Source organism: Acomys russatus, chromosome 26 (genome assembly GCF_903995435.1).
Source record: "Acomys russatus chromosome 26, mAcoRus1.1, whole genome shotgun sequence".
NCBI lineage: Eukaryota > Metazoa > Chordata > Mammalia > Rodentia > Muridae > Acomys > Acomys russatus.
Window position 1 is genome coordinate 13,083,181 of NC_067162.1, and position 19,753 is coordinate 13,102,933.

The window sequence follows — 19,753 nt, forward strand, 5'->3', positions numbered from 1 at the left end:
CAGGTATGCATAGCCATCACATCTCCCAGCAACACTCCAGTAGGGCAGACAGTGGTGTTCAGCTCTGAGGGCATGCTGGCATCTGTGGAGGCTGGCAGGATGCATGCCATCAAACCTTCCAGAGAGACTTGAGAGACTGAGGAACTTTCCCAAGGTCACACAGCGCTAGAGACCAGGGTCCCTACACTCACCCTAGGACCCATACTAACTGCCTCCTTCCTTTCCTCCAGCACTGTCTCTGTGGTTTTCGTTGGGTAGGAGGACTCAGGGAACAGGAAGAACAGAAGTATCCAGCGGGGAGGTGGTATTGGAGCTGTTTCCTGTGGGTGTCCGGCCCTTTCCAGAGGGCTCGAGTGACCTGGTAAAGCCTCTGTGGATGGGGAAGCCCTGAGCACACAGCCTTGTTTTCAGCTCCTGTGGGCCACTCAGGAAGACCCTTCTTTCTTTCTGCTGCCTGTTCAGGTGGTTGCACTCGAGCCTGCTCCAGGAGCCCAGACAGGTGGCCGGCCAGCACAGAACTCATTCTCCGTTGGGTCTATCCTCAGACCGTGTGGCTGAGCAGGGCTAGCTGGATACCTGGAGGGAGATGGCAAGCAACATCCTAGGGGCTGCAGTCTGCCAAGTAGAGTTCTAGGATTTGCAGCAAAACCCAGCAAGCAGGAGGCAGGAGTGACAGTTCCAGCCCTTGGCCACATAGGTAGCACTGGCTGTGGGACTTTGGGCTCAGCTGTTTCCCAAGAAGTCACTCATGGCCCTGACAGCACCATGTTGTCTAGAGAGCGGGAATCTGAACAGCTTTTAGTTCTTTGTTGTTGTTTTTGTTTTTTCAGACAGGGTTTCTCTGTGTTACCCTGGACTCACTTTGTAGACCAGGGTGGCCTCGAACTCACAGAGATCAACCTCTGCCTCCCGAGTGCTGGGATTAAAGGCGTGTACCAACACCACCCGGCCAAGCTTTTAGTTCTTAAAACCTGCAAATTATGGTGGCTCTCATCTGAAAACTTAGCACTCAAGAGGCTGAGGCAGGAGGATTACTATGAATTCAAGGCCAGCCTGGACTATAGAATGAGACTATCTAAAAACCAACCAACCAACTAACCAACCAACCAAGCAACCAAAACTCCATAAAACAAAACAAACATAAAAAAAACCAACCCCTGCTGTGCATAGAGGCACTCACCTGTAATCCCAGTGCTTGGGAGGCTGAGGCAGAGACAAGAGGACCATGTGTTTGGGGTCAGCCTGTGCTACAAAACCAGTTCCAGTTCAGACTAAGCTATTTAGCAAAACTTTGACAAAACCAAACCAAACCAATGAAACAATATGCTCCCGGTCTCCTCCCATAGCAATAGCGCTGGGCATATCCCGCTGCACAGGACACTGGAGGAAGCTTCCTTCCATGAGAAGATGGAAGCGGGGGGGGGGGGGGGCGTTCTCCAGATGCGGGACACACAGAAGGGCATGTTGACACACTCCCAACATGCTGCTTGCACAAGTTTTGATGTCTCCTGTGCTTTGCTATGGACAAGGTGCTTCACTCACAATAGACACCTGGTTTCAAGGGATTAATTCCACCAGGGGACACGTAGGAGACTCCTGGGCCTGGTGACATCTGAGAAAGTGCTTCCTTGACAAAGGGAGTTTAGAACTCAGGGCTGAGTCTCTGGCTCCTGCTTCTTCCCCATGGCGGAAAATGGCGTCAATGGTTGTGGGTGAATCACCCCGAGGCGGGGAAAAATCCCAGAGGAAGACTGTCCAGAGTGTCCTAAGCCAACTCTGAGCTCTAGATGGTTCATTCCATCTGGTCAGGATTCCAGGACTGTGCAACTTTGCCCAGGATGGCATATTGCTGAAACCCCCTAGGAACAGGTGACCTAGAGAATCAGGCAAGCAACCTACCCCTAAACCCAATGGAGGGTGTGTGTATGTGTCCTATCTCTGAGACACGATCACCAAAGACCCTCCAAGGACCTGCTGTCAAACCGGCAGTCAAGAAAGCACCATCCTCCAGTCCACTTGAACAGACATTTATTGAGCACCTACCAAGTGCAAGGCACTGTTAGGTGCCACAAGAGATACAGAGCGACCACATGGTCCCTGCCCGCGAGGAGCTCACAGTCTAGAGGGAGGCAACACAGTACACACAGTTGGCTGCAGCTACACCTGCCAGAAGCGAGACACCAAGTGCTGTGTGTGGGCTCACAGGATAGCATGGGGCAGCTTCTGCTCAGAGCACAGAGAGGACTCAGGCCTGCGCCTTTGAGAAAGCAGGCTGTAGGGCAGAAGGGTGTTTCTAGGAGAGGAATAAGTGTGAACAGGGCCCACGGGGAAGCTAGATCTGGGTGGCTGGAGCAAGCATCACAGCAAGGAATGGAGAGTGGACAGTTGCGTGTGGCCACCGGGGCAACCTCAGCTGTGGGCACTAGGCTCAGAGGATAGGGATCTGATGCTCTGCTCGCAGCTGTAGAAGATCACAAGAGGAAGAGGATGACACAAAATGGTCCTCTAGAAGGTGAACCTGGAGCCCTGCGGAGTCTGGAAGAGGGAAGAGCTATAGAGAAGCCTAGTGCTGAGAAGCCAATGAGGGACGCGTGTCATGGGCGGTAGCAGGCCAAGGACCAAGGAGGGTATCAAGGACATCTCAGAGTTGGGTGAGAGAAGATGACAGGATACAGGCTGAGGTTCTGGGAGCCAAGATCCCACAGGGCTAGTGATGGGATTGGTGTCACATAGTGGAGGGTGGAGTTAGGAGGATGGTGACTCCAAAGCAAGTGTAGTTCCAGACCACCTACTGCAGCCACTCCGGGTGCATAGGAGTGACAAACCTCCAGGCTTTCCTCTAGAGCACTGAGTCCACACCTCGGGGTGGTGCCTGACAGCCTGCATCTTAGCAGGGCTGCCCTTTCCCGCTGTGAGTCCTAAGGGTGGCCCAGTTTTGAGAGATACCTGTTGAGAAACTGTACTAAGGGTCTGCCTTCAAGAAGAAAGAAATTAAGACCCTCCAGAAGGAAAGTGGAGAAACTAAGCCCAACAGCCTCACTGTCTGTAGTAATGACGGCCAGTGAACAACGGAAGGGCAGACAGTGATTTCCCAGGCTGCTCCCATGTGGTGGGCAGAAGCCAAGTTTGCAAACTGGGGAGGGAAAAAGCAGGAGTTAGAGTAAAGCTTTTGCAACACCAATGCAGGGGGGTTTAACCTGAGGGATCAGAGGTACTGAGAGAGTAACAACGCAGGAGAACAGTGCAATTGATGGACCCAGCTGAGATGGCTCAGAATGCCCAGGAAGGGGCAGCATTTGGAAGAGGTGTGGGAGGCAGGCTAGGATCTGGGTGAGCCTGATGCAGAGGGCACAGGGGCTGCAGCAGTTGCCCCTACCAGGGGTAGGACTAGGTACTTGGCACTGACAAGATGGGGTGGAGTATTCTTTCATACCTTACATGTTCACAAGTCGATATAAGCACAGCTCCATCCTGACTCACAGTAAGTCCTAGTAACACAGCTAAGCCTGCCAACCGCACTGGACCAGGATAGCTATTGCAAAATGCACGCACGCACGCACGCACACCTTGTCCAAGGACTAGAAGTGTCAGCCTCAGCTGTGCTTACCACCTCACCACAAATGTCAGGATTCACAGGAGGCAGAGGCACTTCACACAGGGAAGAATTCCAAGACACTCCCAAGTTGGCTGAGGAGGCACTGAGGATGAAGACCGAGCATCTACAAGCACCTAGCAGCAACAGAGCTTGGGATGAGGCAGGGAAGCAAGCTGTGAGCTTTCTTCAGTGGCTGGATGACTAGGCTTCAAATGCTACACCTAAACATGATAGATCTCACAAAGAATCTAGAAACATATTTCACATTATATTCTACAAAGTAACTAGTGCCTCTCGGTTTCCTTCCCTTCTATATGGACCTAAGGGGAAATGGGCAGGTATGTCTCAGAAACAACACAAAGAACCCAGAGGCGCACACAACTCTAAGGTCAGGCTGCCTGTAGAGCCTTAGAAAGCCTGAGCTCCCCCCTGTCAGCATCAGGAGGAAGTGACAGTGGAGCATCCTGGCTCTACTGGTTCCCAGCAATGATGGACTAGGACTGAGTGGACCAGGAAGCCCTGGAGACAGCTCCACCTTGGCACATTTGTTGTGCTCCAAAGTAGGGGCACAAGGCGGGGGGCTGTGGCGGGTCAACTCCTGGGGCTGGCCAAGAGTCTTTGCTCTCTACTAGCACAGCCTGCAAGTTTGAAAGACCCTAGTCACAGATGACAAACAGCTCCCAACAGGCCCCATCGCAACAAATGAAGGAAAGAAAACATGACTGAAGCACAGCGGTGGCCACCCAGAAGGCTCTGTTCTCCTCTCCAGAGGGATGTAGGAATCAAACGAAACCAAGACACACGCACAGTGGCAACGCTCTGTGATCCACGCAGTCCCCGCCTCACCGATGACAAAGCAGCACCAAGTCCTTGGTTACTATTTGTGGGACCAGGAGAAACACACAATCCACAGGGCAGTGAAGTTGACCATGAGGGCCCAGAGACAGCACAGATGAAAAACGCAAAGCCCTTTGAAGGCCCAGGTGGGAGTCAGGATGCTAAGAATGACCAGGAAGTGTTTCACGGACACAAAATTCAAGCCACACTGAGAGGAGACAATACCAAGATAACTAATTCTGAAAGACTCAGGAAGAGCTGCTAAGAGACTTCTAAAAAGGCAAAAGAAGGGAAATACAAGGGCTTTGGACCCCTTCAAAAACCACTAATGCTATTTATTGGCTTGGGTCATCCTTGAGAGTAAAAACTTTTTGGCAAAGCTGTACAAACTCCACATGGGGTCTTCTCCACACCACATGCTTCAATCCTGCTGTGGATCAGGTTGGGAACATGGTGGCCCCGGCTGGTGAGTGCACTGAGGAGCTAGGCCAGTCAGGAAATATGCTGGGACTCAGTTCCCTTCTCTGTCCAGCGGAGGGGAAGGAGGGTGGGGCCATCTAGTGGTTCTGCTTCTCCACTCTTCACAGTGGCCTGCTAAGAAGACCCCATAAGCGCAGAGCAGGCCAGTTCCAGGGAGGAGGGGAGAGGAGCACACACCATGTTAGTGGACAGGACAGATCACCTCAAGAAAATAGACTTTAAGAGGTCTTGCTTTCCTTAAGGAAGCAATTCTTTTTTTTTTTTTTTTTTTAATTTTTTAAATTTTATTTAGAAAGGCTAACCATATTCATTTGTCAATTTTTCTTCAGCTTTAAGGAAAATAGTTTAAAAAACATAAAATTGTAAATACACTCAAGAGTAACTGCTATTAAACAGTTCTGAACAGGCAGAAAATGTACTTTCCTTTTACAGAAAATGTTAAATCTGTAATAGCAGCATAATTTATATATAGAAAAAAGCTGGCTTTGAAAACCCAGATTTTTTTATACACAAAACATCTCCCTCCTTTTTCCTATACAACACAGCAATGTTCACTCTGGGAAGGCTTCGTCATGTTACGGCCCTTCCCACAGTTGGCGGCTCTCTGGTGCCCCACTGTCAGCAGCGTTCAGCCCGCCTTCAGTCCAGCACGAGGGCAGAGAGGGCATTCAGGTCTTTCATGTACGGGTGCGCTCCTAGGATCTGGTCGATCTTCAGCTGCTGCTCAGAGTCAGGGAAGATCTTTAGCAGCGCCTCCCTCAGCTCGCTGGTCTCTGCAGAAGACCTCTGTGCCGGCACGGGAAGGTTCTGCTGCATACTGGGCAGGATGGCCACGGGGCTGAAGTGGGGCTGCTGCGGAAGCCAAGGGCTTGAAGAGGCTCCCTGGATGCGGGATGGAGGCTGGTGGCTGGGGTTGGCTGCCTGAGTGCTGGGGCTCCGGAAGCCAGGGTCAAACGTGCCCACACGTGGCAGAACATTGAGAAGTGGCTGCAGGTCTCTGTGGATGAGTGAGCAGTGGTGAGAGGGGCAGCAAGAAACCCTTTTAAAGCACTTCTGGCTAACACTGACGGCCCATGGTTTCTGAAAGAAGGGCCTAGGTGGCAAAGAATCCCCCGCTAGCTTGCCCTGGGCCTTGGCTCAGTATGGGGCCCACACATCGCCTTAACACAGGCTTGAGGCCTAAAATGCTTTGAGGATTTCCACTATAAGATGTGGGGTAGAGGGGTGAGGTGAATGAGTGCACAGCAGGCTCAGAGGGACATGGTCACAAGATCAGGAAGCTGAAAATGCTGGTCTCCATTACAGAAGATACTTGTTTAAAAATCAATGCACCTCGGTCTAACCTTTGAGTTCAAAATGATGGTATCCAAAGGCACAAATGACAGATTAGCACCCTTGAAGGCTGGGAGAGAGTGTATCTTCTCCTTTTAGGTACACAGACCAACCCTATGCAAAAATCTGCCAGGAGGTCCACAGAAATACAGCTTATTTGGGTTTTAAAACATTGGAAAGGTCTGCTACTGGTTAGCACAAAGGAAGCTGTGGTCAACAAGGTCACCTGAGAATTCTGAACAAAGAAATAACCCCTACTTGTCAGTCAGTGTCAGACAAATACACAAGGCAGGCTTTTCCATTCAGTGGTGGTAAGCAGTGATTTCTGAACAGGACATGAGTTCACGTCAGCACTGCACACTGAAAACAGTAACTCCAGAAAGCGCACGGAAAGGCATCCCTCACCATGAACCAGGCAGCACTGGCTGGCAAGTTATTACCAGCTTGAAAATCTGCTGCTCTGAGACCCTCAAGAATGTTTGTTCTCTTAGGATTAAAATGAGGGGAGCCCCCCACAGGGCAGGCCTGGACCCCCAGGGTTCAGGAGGCAGAAGCAGAAGCATCAGGGTTTGAGTTCAGCCTGCCAACATAGAGCAACAGTCTAAGGCAGGCCGGCAGGCAAAAGAAAACACTGAAGATTATTAGCCTTGGGATAATTGTTTGATTGGCTTCCACATCGCAACATATCACTAGTCTAACTAAGGCTTTAAAAAAAAAAATTAAATGTCATTTCCAGTTCTCAAGGACAATATCTGCTCTGAAGCACAACATTTGGTTGAAACAATAAGCCTTGACATACAAGGGAATACAAAAAGTACCTAAGAAAGGCCTCCTTTCGAAGAAATTCTTCTAGCCGAGGTCCGTTTCTTCCCAGAGGGTCATCAGGAACCATGAATATGTCCCCCACGAACGTGTACTGAAGCAGTCTACAACACAGAAGGTCACAGTGCTGACAACAGTACCCTTCATTGCTGCAGGAAACGGGGCACGTCTGGGACAGTGGTCAGTATAAGCCTTCTGACTGCCAACGACCCAAAGGGGAAGCAACTCCACATTCAAGTGAAACCATTTTCATTTCTGTGTGGACACAGTCACACAAGGAGCTTTTCTCAGCTGGTCACGCATCTCAGCAAGAGGCCAGCCAGGTATTTTCTGCCAGAGGAGCATCGCCATCAGACATTCTCCTTGGGACTTAGCAGTGTGCCACAGAGATTTAATTTCAAAATGAAACTGGAAACAAACGTGCTCAGAGGTGAAGTTCTAAAAGGATTCTTTTGTAAAAAGAAGACAAGCATTCCTCATCACGCACAGGTCGGAACCAGGGCCTGCTCAGCAGGCAAGCCTTGCCTGGCATACCCGAGGCCATGGATTCTAGCACCTAACAAAAATAAAAAGAATAGAATACGGGCTGGGTGTCTGGTACTTGTTCTTGACCCTAGCACTCCAAAGCAGAGGCAGGTGAGGTGGAGCCCACCAGAGCTACATAGTGAGATCCTGTCTCAAAGATATGAAAATAAAAGTCCTACTGTCTGTGTCTGTTGTCCACATTTTAGTTTCTGAGTTGCTTATTTGAAGTCTGAAAGCAGTGGGCTGGTTTGAGACTCATTGCAATTCAAGCCTCCTTGTGTATAGACTAGTGTCTAACACATACCAGCGTCCAAGGAGTTTAATAGCTCACCAACTGTGTCTAGCAGGTCAGAGACCAACTCTCCTCTACCCATCACCAAGAACCTTTTAGCAACACAGAGATCAAAATACATAGTAATTCATTTTCCAAGAGTCTGCGGCCAAGCTTTCTCTTTCTTTTCAAAGCTTAAAGTTACATGGCTCCCATGTTTGTGTGCATGCATGACACTGCAGACTGCTGGAGGTTAGAGAGCAACCCTGATACTTTCCCCTCGTGTGGTTCCAGGGACTGACCTTAGGTCCTCAGGCTTGGCACTTCCCATCAGCCCAAGCCAAGCTTCCTAAACAATCTTGCCATGGTCAGATCTACGCATGGGCACGCCTGCCTTATCCCTGGAAGCACAGCACAGCGCCCACAGCACAGCGCTCACAGCACAGCACAGCGCTCGCCCACAACACAGCGCTCACTCACAGCACAGCGCCCCTGCTTCTTGTGGGAAGGGGTTGCTCAAGTCTTCTGGGGCTCATGGAAGCCTTGCGTCTTTAGCTCAGCAACTAAACATATCCGCAGTATCCGCCAGAAGAACTGCATGCATGCTAACCCCATGGAAAGCACCACACACTGAAACTAAAACTAGAGAGACACCCCTGTACCCCAGTTAGGTGACCCCTTCCCTCAGCATACTGTTTTTGTCTTATGCTCTTGCTGAGGCACAGTACTCCAGAGCTGACAGGGTCTTGCAGGTACTCTTAGTCCCACCCTGACCTTTACTGGGTCCGCCACCCTGGCAAGCAGCAGTCACATAAAATGCAACCAACAGACTTCTGATCAAAGCAAAGAAGAAAAGACTACCTTTTTGTAATAATTTCTCTCCAGGACACCGACTCAGTCACAAACTCTCTGAAGTTATCATTTGTTACAATTATACCCCCAGTCTTGTCCGCCAAGTGAAGCAGGAACCTGTGGTAACAAGAGGGTTCAAAATGAGCAAACAGCATGCATGGATGGGAGCAGCTGTGCTAAGAAAAGGAACGGCTTGCCTCTTCTACAGAAATGGCCAGCTCACGAGGCCGGACACCCAGCTAGGCCCTGCCAACTGAAGATGTGCAAAGTGATGAATCTCGCTGTGGTTATTGGTGGGATTGGAGAACAACTTTCTCATGCAATCTAATTCTTAAAAAAAAAAATGATTTTAACTATGATTCCTACATTTTCTAGAAAAGTTCCACCAGTAAACTGTGGCAACCATGCATGAAGGCTTGATCAGAACAAGTTAAAGTTAACAGGCCCATGAAGTCAGCTTTCAGCTCCCCGTGTTTAAGTTCAATGTTAGTTAGTTACATGATATTTGCTTTGCTTTAAGAAGACATCATCAGAACCACCATTCAGTTTGGCCTAAATATAGATAGATTCATTCAGTTATGAAGGGAAATACAGAGATGACATGGTTTTTGCATTAAAATAAAACATTTTTACAAGACTGGGGATCAAATGAAGGGCCTGGCATGCCAGGCAAGTGTAAGCGAGGGCACATAAGAAAACCAGCAAGATGGCTGCCCCATGGCTGGGGAGAAGGTTTTTATTGTAGAAAGGAGAGAAAGAATAGCCAGAGACAGAGAAGAGAGAAAAGGCAGCAGACTGGCCACCTTTGTGGGGGGTTGGGGTGGGGCTGGGGTTGCACAGAGTGGGTAGTGGGAGAGAGGGGGTTGCTTGCTGGAATCTGGAACACCCTGGGAGCTAGCATAGAGGAAGGGAGGAGAAAACAGCCAGAAGGTTATCAGGGGGCTTTGATACTCATAACAGGTGCATGTTACCGGGGCTGCAGGAACCTGGGCTTTTGTAACCGCAGGTATAGCCAAGGGAAGTGCCCGTTTCTGGCAGGCAGGAACGCTGTACAAGTGAGCTTTCACTCTTCTACAGCAATGCTTCTATAGTTCAGACTAAGCTGAGCCAAGACTGTCATTTTGGGGTTACCCAATGCCTTCTGGAGAACCAGGGATCCCTTTGGACTTGACGGTAAGTTTTCTATCATTGAACTCCCAGTCCTGTTTTTGAGAGAGAAGGTCTTAAGTCTCCCAGCCTGGCCTTGAGCTAAGTAGCCTGAAAATGACCCTGACCTCTGACCTCAACTGCCTCTACCTTCTGGCACTGGGATTACAGGTGTGTGCCATCACACCTGGTTTATAGGGTGCTAGGGATAGAACTCAGGGGCTCATGTACATGGTGCTGAAAGAGTACAAATTAAATAATAAAGAACTGTGTCATACTGCTGAACATTATTCCTGTTTAAACCCTCTTAAAATCTTTGTGAGTAGCCAGGCATGGTGGTGCACAACTTTAAAACCAGCACTTGGGAGGCAGAGGTCGGTAGTTGTCTGTGAGGTCTGAGGGCAGCCTGGTCTACAGAGCAGTTCCAGGACAGCTAAGGCTACATAGTGAGAACAGAACCTATCTTAAAAAGCAAAACAAACAGAACGAAGACAACGAACAAAATCAGACCACTGGAGTCAAAGTACAAATGATGCTCATAGCAGTGGCTCTTAAGTAGGACCAAACCAACTCAGTACTTCCAAGATGTCAGCAACTAGTTGGCTTTGGTTCTGTTCATCCCCACTCCCCAGGGGCTCGTTTACTCAGGCTGAGAATTTACTATGTTGCTGAGTATGAACTCCTGACCCGTCTGCTCCTACCTCAAACGCTGAGGTTATGGGTTTCAGCCACCACACTTGGCTGAGCTCCTTACTTGTGGACACTTCAATTTGTTTCTAAAGGGCATGGATCAGTGCTGCCACCTGCCCACATGTCCATAAAAGCAGACGATGAGGCTTCTCTTACTATCCACCAGAACACACAGCCATGTTCTCAGAAACCCAGAGCTGCATAAGCTAGGCAAAATCCTTACCTGCAGTCTGTACCTGGGTCTGAATCCCTGCCCGGTTGTGAGAAGATAGCTGTGGTAGAGGAGTGCCTGAAGGCTTTCCTGGGCCCAGCTGCCTAACTGCCTTTTCATCTGAGCACTGCAGGCTCCACAGCCTGTTCTCGGGCTGACAAGAGCTGCCCTTTCAGGACAGATTCCTGGGACGGGCCCAGCTCCCCTCACTGCTCTTCCACAGCACCTTGGCTCTACCTCATCTACCACCATCTCCTTCCTGTCACTGAGATGCCTGTTCAGTGGGTGAGTGTCTGCTGTGCCCTGACTCACCTCTTTCCCCGTCAGCCACACACCAGCTGGGCAGCAAATGAAGCCCTGCCTTCACTGGCAGGCATGTGGGAATGGACAGAATGAAGCAGGGAAGGGAAGAGCAGCCGAGGACCCCAGTCTCCACGCCTGTTACCACTGACGTGACAGCACCAGCATAGAGTTGTAAGAACTGCACACCACTGGGCAAGCTTGGAATCAAAATTCCTTTTTTTAAAAAAGATTTATTTATTATTTATACAGTATTCTGCCAGCATGTACACCTGCCTACCACAAGAAGGCACCAGATCTCTCATTACAGATGGTTGTGAGCCATCATGTGGTTGCTGGGAACTGAACTTGGGACCTTTGAAAAAGTAGATGGTGCTCTTACCATATCTCCAGCCCCAAATTCCTCTTTTTAGGGATGTCACCATGTAACCCTGGCTGGCCTGAGACACAGATCCACTCAGATCAATGCTACATAGTGAGTTCCAGGTGAGGCCTGCATGGTGAGACCCTAGCTCCAAAAAGAAAAACTACATACACCTGCCTTTTCTCAGCTCAGACATGTTTTACTAAAAAATTAACCAACAACCCATAGTTTCTTTTGTGGCATTCCTAAACTCAGAGTGTGTAAGCCTAGTCATCTTGATCATGAGCTGCAGGACCCTGCAGAATGTGCATCCATTGGGTGGACAGGTACCTGGCTCCTCACCACCCCACTCCCACCTTAGGAAGGAAAACAGCCCTTCATACCTGTCATCATGAGAAGCGATTCTTTCTCCAAAGACCATCCGGGCAGGAGTTAAAGATAATATTCCAAGCTCCTGGAGCTGGGTTAAGAAGTGCTGTTCTGTTCATGGAAGAATTTGATAGGTATTCAGCAAAGACTGTCTTCCCAGGTGTGTAAATAAATGAATGTAAACCCAAATATTTCACTTGGGGATTTGCTGAAAACCTCTTTTTCCTACTTACTCAATTTTACTAACTCACCAAAAGGAGGAGGAGAGGAAGAGGAAGAAGAGAAGGAGGAGAGGAAGAGGAAGAGGAGGAGGAGGAGGAGGAGGAGGAGGAGGAGGAAGAAGAAGAAGAAGAAGAAGAAGAAGAAGAAGAAGAAGAAGAAGAAGAAGAAGAAGAAGAAGAAGAAGAAGAAGAAGGAGAATCATCAACATCATCAAATAAGAGTCACACTAAAGGCAAGGTCAATATGAACTGACTGGGCAGCAACAAACTAACAAAACAAACAATTTGCCTCTTAAGACTACACTATAAGCCCATAATTAATTAGTCCTGTCTCCAAGAACGTTCATATACATTACATGTAGAATAAAAAGGGAGAAATGACAAGAGTCTCAAAAGGGTGTGAGTGAAGAAGAGGAGCCCTCTGGAAGCAGAGGCAGTAGCAGGGATAAGCTGCTTTGCTCCAGTCAAGAAAGGCCACTCGCTCTGCAGCCTGGCTGTGGCCTCCTCTCCTAATTACTCTTAGTTGTCTGTATGAGTAGGGACTGATTTTCACCGGCATGGGTAGTGACAGAATGGAGGGCCAATGCCACTCTGGAGAAGCTGTCACAGGCAAGAGAAGCTAAGAACTAAAGCTTATACTTCTTACCAAAGCAGCTGCCAGTGACCCAAACTGACCTGCCCAAATGGAGGGTTCCCTGACTCAGGCTGCACTGCACGTAAGCAGTGAGACTTAGCTATAAAACATCTGTCCTGTTTCACTTTTCCTGGGCGCTCTGATGTACTGTGCCTGTCTGGCACAGCCTTTCCACCTATTTTTCTATGATGACCTAAGACAAAAACAACCTTAAGTTTCTCTGGAATATTCCACAATTTATATTCAATTCAAACCTTTTGTGTGGGGCCTGCACATTAGCCACAAAATACTCTATGGCAAACAGAAGTGATTCATAGTAAGACATCAGACTACAGAAAAGACAGTATTTGAAGGTAACAAACTTACCAAACAACTATTGTAAAAAATAGTCTTTAAATAGTCAAAAGTGCCAGGCGTGGTGGCACACGCTTTTAATCCCAGCACTCGGGAGGCAGAGGCAGGTGGATCACTGTGAGTTGGAGGCCAGCCTGGTCTACAGAGTGAGTCCAGGACAGCCAAGGATATGTAGAGAAACCCTGTCTCAAAAAAAAAAAAAAAAAAAAAAAACCAAAACCAAAAATAAAAAATAAATACTGAAAGGCCTAACCTAGCAAAGGGACATACTTTGTAACAGCTACACTAGCTTTCTGTCCTTCCCTAGTCACTCTTTTTTATACTGTAACACTTTTCAATTGGGAGGTGTGTCTACCTCAGGCCAGCCTCAAAAATGCTACTTTGTAGTCAAGGATGACTTTGATCTCCGGCTCCATCTCCTGAGTGTTAACTTCACAGATGCTCACCACCACACCGAGATTTCCACTGTTATTTTACCAGACAGAACCAATTAGAATTTTGTCATTCAAGTTGCTGCTCATATGCACAATTTGATTCTAAGTACCCTGTGTTGCAATTTGAAGCATTAAATAGCTAACTAGATATACAAAGAAGGAAATCACTAGGCCTCACCTGTGACATTAGGGTCCCGTCTTGTTCTCCATTGTGGGACAAACACAGTGATGTTTCTGTTGCCAAGCTTCCAAAAATATTCTACTGCAATTGCTATTCCACGGCAACTAAAGAACTTTTTCAGACCATGCCTGGAAGGAAGCAGGACAACTTCTGTCAGGTTAAAGCATATGTAAAGTCTAGGATTTATCACAGAAGAGAACAACACACACACAACTAAAAACAAAAACCAACATGCTTTTATGTTCGTGTTTGCTGTACCGTTTGCTACTCTGCAAAGCCAAGTTAGACCTGCTGATTGAATCCTTCCTGTATCTTAGGGTCTTAGGGCTTTTCCTTGTATTTGACAAACTGAGTCTGCTGTTTGGGTGGCAGGTGGCAGGCTGGATCTAACCCTTGTTTGTTATCATGGGGTTCTATTTGGAAAAATATGACTACTCCTAAGTTCTGGCTAATCACTACTTCTAAGACTTGTACATTTTTTTCTTTTATTTTCCTAACAGGGTTTCTCTGTGTAGCCTTGGCTGTCCTGTACTTGCTTTTTAGACCAGGCTGGCCTCCAGCTCACAGCGATCCACCTGCCCCTGCCTCCTGAGTGTTAGGATTAAAGGCGTGCACCACCACGCTGGACTTTTAGAATTTTACCTTCTTTTTCTGAGACAAGGTCTTTGTATGTCATTGAAGCTGACCAAACTTGTGATCCTCCTGCTTCACTCTCCTGAGGTCTGACATCACTCATGTCCACCTCTGCGTCTAGCCTAATGTGATCCTGAGTGACTAGTCTGGTGCTGGTGGTGTTCTGCTTTTTTACTGTATTGGGGTCAAACCCAGGTCCTCACACATGCTAAATTAGCGCTCTATGACTGGCCTTTACTGCCAGTGTACTTCTAAGAATTTCTTATGAATGTTACTACAGAATTTGTCACTTAAGCAAAGCTAGTTCAGGAGCTGTGACAATGCCTGTGTTGTGCCTGCTTGTGTTGAGACAGAATAAAGATGTGAAGCTGTCAAGTACCACAGTGCTCAATGTCACTGCTACCTCTGATGGGTGGGTGGGTGCACGACCCAAATTCCAGGGAACTGAAAAGCTTAGTGACTTATAAAAAACAATTTGAAACTAAGCAGGGCCAAGGGGCACTGTACTGAATGAAGCAGAAAGCAGAAAAAAGATGAACAAGGAGGAAACAGGCTAGAACCTGTCAGTCTGTAAAGGCCACCGTGGTCACTGTCTAGCCACTCAACTCTGCCATAGCAATGTGACAACAACCACAGACAGCTATAGATGACAAATATGGCTGAGTCCCTACTCACAAAACAGAAAGGGGCTGCACTCAGCCCAGTATGACTTCCTGCTCCTGAAGACACAAAAGAATGCATTCCCCAAGTCTGACAGTACGTTTCAAAAGACAAAAACAGAAACTGGCTACAGAGATGGCTCACTGGCTAAGAGCACTTGCTGATCATGCAAAGGGTGTGGACTCAATTCTCAGCAGCGATGCTTAGTTTACAACCATTTGTAACTCCAGTACCACGGGATCAAAAGCCCTCTTTTCACCAGGCATACACAGGGTATAACACACGCATGCAAGCATGCACGCACGCACAAGCAAAACATGCAGATACATTAATAGAAAATCAGCTGGCTATATGGCTCCATAGGTAAAAGTACGATACATGCATGTGCACTCCCCATATATAAGCACATACACAAATAAATGTAATACAGACAGACAAAAAATCCTTCATTCTTGTCTCAGGCAGTTAAATAAAGGTACAAGAGAGAAATCCATCCCCCAACCCCCACATCCTCTGCCAGGGTTGGCTCCCAGGTCACTTCAGCAGACAGGTCAGAGAGGAAGCCATACCAGCCAGCTCTTGCTCATGGGTGGTCTTATTCCTGTTCCCCTGGTTACTAAGCCTCCAGCCCTTTTGAAGGCTCAGAGCCTGTGAATGCAATCCTTGATAAGGCCCTTCCTGTCCTCTCACCTTTTGTCTATCTTCTACTGTGAGTTCAAGACATAGTGGGCTGTCTGAGGTGTGTAGCCAGACAGTGGCATACTGGCACAGACTCAAACTTCCCCACTGCTGGCCACCGCCCTTCCACTATCTCATAGTGTGCTGCCAACCCCATTTGCATCCCTGACCCTTGATACAGGAAGGCTGGATACAAATGGCTAAACTGCCAAGAGGTTGCAAATAGCTCCCAAGTGCCCTTTGCTACAGGGTAGTGCCCACTTTTTTCAAAGACCCATAAAAAAGAGGCTATTGGATCCTGCCCCAGCAAACACATACAGGCAGCAAACCCACTGCTGATATGCCAAGGATGTGACACTTGTTACTAAGGAAAAGAGGGAGTTAGCTGGGGTTGCTGTTGTTTTTAAAGAATAAGATATCACACTAGTTGTTTAACACCAAAGACAGGCCTGGAGTTAAGCCAACCACTTCTAACACAAAAATCCCAATCCAAGAACCCGCTGTATCTTAGGAAATCCTGTCTATTCCTCAAAACCTTAAAAAAGAAAAAAAAAAAAAAAAGCCTCTATATTATTCAAACCGTGCACAGGCGTGCGCAGGCAGGCATGCCCACTCTCTCGCTTGCTCGAGTTAATCTGCTAGCCCTCTGCTTAAATGCTTCCTCTAACCACAACAGCAGGTGTGCAGGGGGCCGGAGCACTATGTTTCACTTTGCCAGGTCAATGAGGAGAAGACCAATGCAGACAGAGGAATTCTGCAGCCTGGGCTCCTTACAAGCTTTGTGGGGTACAATAAACAGTTTCTAGAAGCACTACTGTTGAAACTAGTTTACATGTTCTCTATGGTAAGAGCACATTTTTCATTCTGAAGAGAGTCCAGAGTAACAAAAAGTGGTTCGAAATCTGGATAAGTGAATATATAGATTCATCTAGAAAATAAAACTACAGAAAAAAGAAAATGAGACGGAGGGCTAGGGGGCGTGGTCTGAGTTTAAGGCTCAGCCCTAAGGAAAACAAACAAACAAACAAACAAAAAACAAAAACAATCAAGTGGAGCCAAACTGCAGTTGTAACAGTAGACAGTCCAGTTAGAACTCTACTTGTACATCTAAAACGCTGGCTGGATAAGTGTGCTTAGTCCTTGCTGTTTCTGGTCCCTGCAACAGAGAGGCTGGTGGAAAGGAATGCACAGACCAGTGGTATGCCTTGACAATGCCTTCTGCGTTTGGAGCCAGTGTCTGAGGCTTCCAGCTCAACATGCTGGAAAACACCTCTGAGCCTGGGAGGGTAGGTGTGTCAGCTCTCCAGGGAGACTTGAATTTCTGTTCCATGCCTTTGGGAACACATTAAATTATCTGGCTAGTTTTCACACGATGGCATCAGTCAACATGTTAAAAGCAGAGAACTGGCCATCAAGCCAGACAGGGCAGTGTGGGAAATGATGGAAAGCCCTTTCCTAGTTAACCAGGAAGGCATGATTTCCTTCTACCTTCCACATAATAAAAGTAGTCATGGAGCCTGCTATAGAAAGACCAGCAAGAAAAGTGGACAGAACGCACAGTTCTGAAGAGTGAACGGGCAAACCCCATCTACACGGAAAATCACCAAAGCAGACAAGTCAGGTGCTCTCCTGCTGGGGTTTCAGCCACCACTGTGATGTCGAGCCAGACACCGCAAACATTTCCACTGACTCATCACTTGACTCATTCATGGTGACAAGGGGGAAAGCGAACCAAAAACATGCATAATCAGCAGCATAAGGCAGGTGTTTTGGAATTTCTCATAGTTTATATGGCTGGACCAAATAAACAGCAGTCGGGGCAGAGTGAGACAGGGCTGCTTAGGGTACCCCACACCAATAGACTGTACTCTCGGATTTGCTTCTCAACTACTCTAGAACTTAGCTGGGTCAAATGGGTGAGAGATTGTCTGAAGTGCTTTTGTGTCGAAAGATGATACGGTCTGAACATTCCAACCTCAACTTCTGTGAAGACACACATTATGGCCCCAAGTCTAGGTGTGACCCTGGACAAGGTTCTCATACCATGTTAGGTATACCCAATTCTTGCTCTAAAAACTAGTGTAAAGATTGCATTACAAAAAAATAATAAAGCACCAGACTGAGAATGAAGCTCAGAAGCAGAACATTTTTGCCTAAGTGTGTCTAAGAACCAAAGTTCAATTCTCACACAACACCACCAAAAACTTAAATAAAAAAATATTTGGTCTCAGTTAAAATAATGATCGGGATGGCAATCATGTCATGAAGTTACAAAAAACAAAATGAAACCCTAGTCTTTTATTCATCAGGAGGTCTTTATGGAGCCCACCATGTCCAGTGTCTGTAGCTCAGGGTGGGTATGCACAACAGCCTAAGTGAACTCACTCGCTGTGTGGACTGACGCCCTGTGTCAGAGCCTCCACCCTGAGGACTGTCTTTTTGAGGTGACTCCGCAGAGCACTCACTCTTGAGAGCTATGCAGAACCCAGACAGTGAACTGAGGAATCCCAACTTAGACCACAGCACTACCCCTACTGGCAATTTTCTCTCTCAAAAAACCGGTTAACTTTGATCATTAACATTCCATGGGAACCTACTATGTCTTAGGGTAACATTTTTTTTTTAATTGCTGTTTTGTTTCTTTTCTTTTCAGAACAGGGTTTCTCTGTGTAGCTAGCTCAGGAGACCACACTGGCCTCACACTCAGAGGTTCGCCTGCCTCTGCTAGGATTACAGGCATGTGCTGCCATGCCTGGCAAAATCCCTTTTAAAAGTGTTGCTCTTAAACACAAACATCGGTAACCATGAAGAAAAGTCAAATTCTCTAGAAATACTAAGTGAGTTGGAGAGCTGGCCCAGTGGTTAAAAGCACTTGCTACTCTTCAGAGAGCTACAGATCAGCTCCTAGCACTGTCAGGCTGTTCACAGCCACTGTAGCCCCAGCTCCAGGGGATCCAACACCCTCTTTTGACCTCTGCAGGCACCAGCTTGTGTGTGCACAACCTTTCTGTGCCTCTAACCATATACACAAATAATAATAATGCTTACCATAATAGGGATAATGATAATAATAAATTCCAGCAGTTAAGAGCACTTGCTGGTCCTCCAGAGCATCTGAGTTCAGCTCCTAGCACCCACATCCATTTGTTCACAACTGTCAGTTACTCCACATGGCAGACATATATAGACACAAACACACTCCACACAATCAATCAATAAAAAATTTAAAATATACTAATAAAAACTAGATCCAAGAGTGCTGGGAAATCTGTGCTGGTGTTCTGAGGTGTCACACTATGAGCAAAGCGGAAGGGATCAGATACAACACATCTTGCCATGGTCAAACAGAACCACTGCACATTCTACACAGTGACCACTGTGAGAGATGCTAGTTACTACTCCAAAAGCTGGAAGGTTCATGCTGAGCAAGCACAGGGCTTTGAGTTCAGATCCCCGGCACCCATGTAAACAGTGAATGTGGTGGCGCACGCTTGTAATCCTAGCACTGGTGAAGAGGCAGAGACAGGAAAAGCCCGAGAGTCCCCTAGACCACTTGTGAGCTCCAGGTTCAGTGAAAGACCCTGACTCACAGAGCACAAACAAACCAAACAAGGTGGAAAGCAACAGAGAAGACACCAATGCTAACCTCTGGCCACACGCATACTCGTGAGCATACACGCAGTGTGCACACACAGCATCACTGCCGTGTTCAGCCTTGGCTCGCCTGGGTTTGTTGTTTGAATATGGTTTGGAAAACCTTTCCACATATAGAAAGGTTTTTGCAAAAGAATTAACATTCCTCTAAATCATGACTTAAACTTTGTGTAGTCACTTAGCGTACGAACTTCTAACAATGAGGAATTGGAGCCAGTCTTGGACTACAGGTACCTGAATGGCTCTTACAGTTTTACTCAGATAGGTCTATGTAGCTGTGGGGCATTTGCTGGGTTTCCCCGCACAGAGCTGCCAAAAACCAAAAGACATGATAATACGCAGCGCTGTTTGGAAACAGAGGACATGGGTTCAACAGTTTTTCTCCTGCCTTTACATTTTTCAATCTCTGGTCCTTCTGCCTTGACCTTCCTAGGACTAGGATTCAGAAAGGGGCATGGGAGAAACCCAGGGCTTAAGGAATGCTAAGCAAGCATTCTACCAAGACCTGCG

The 19,753-nt window shown here is 47.5% G+C and overlaps 1 protein-coding gene across 1 annotated transcript in view; it reads right to left on the reverse strand.

The window, feature by feature from the left end:
- Positions 1–5,541: 5,541 nt before the first annotated feature.
- N4bp1 (NEDD4 binding protein 1) overlaps positions 5,542–19,753 on the reverse strand; it is a 41,224-nt gene continuing 27,012 nt past the window's right edge. Inside the window, exons 3-7 of the mRNA XM_051169318.1 lie at positions 13,616–13,746; positions 11,809–11,905; positions 8,724–8,831; positions 7,063–7,170; positions 5,542–5,909 (exon numbers count right to left, since the gene is read on the reverse strand). Coding sequence (XP_051025275.1) covers positions 5,552–5,909; positions 7,063–7,170; positions 8,724–8,831; positions 11,809–11,905; positions 13,616–13,746 — 802 coding nt within the window. The 3' untranslated portion in view covers positions 5,542–5,551. The remainder of the gene's footprint in view (positions 5,910–7,062; positions 7,171–8,723; positions 8,832–11,808; positions 11,906–13,615; positions 13,747–19,753) is intronic.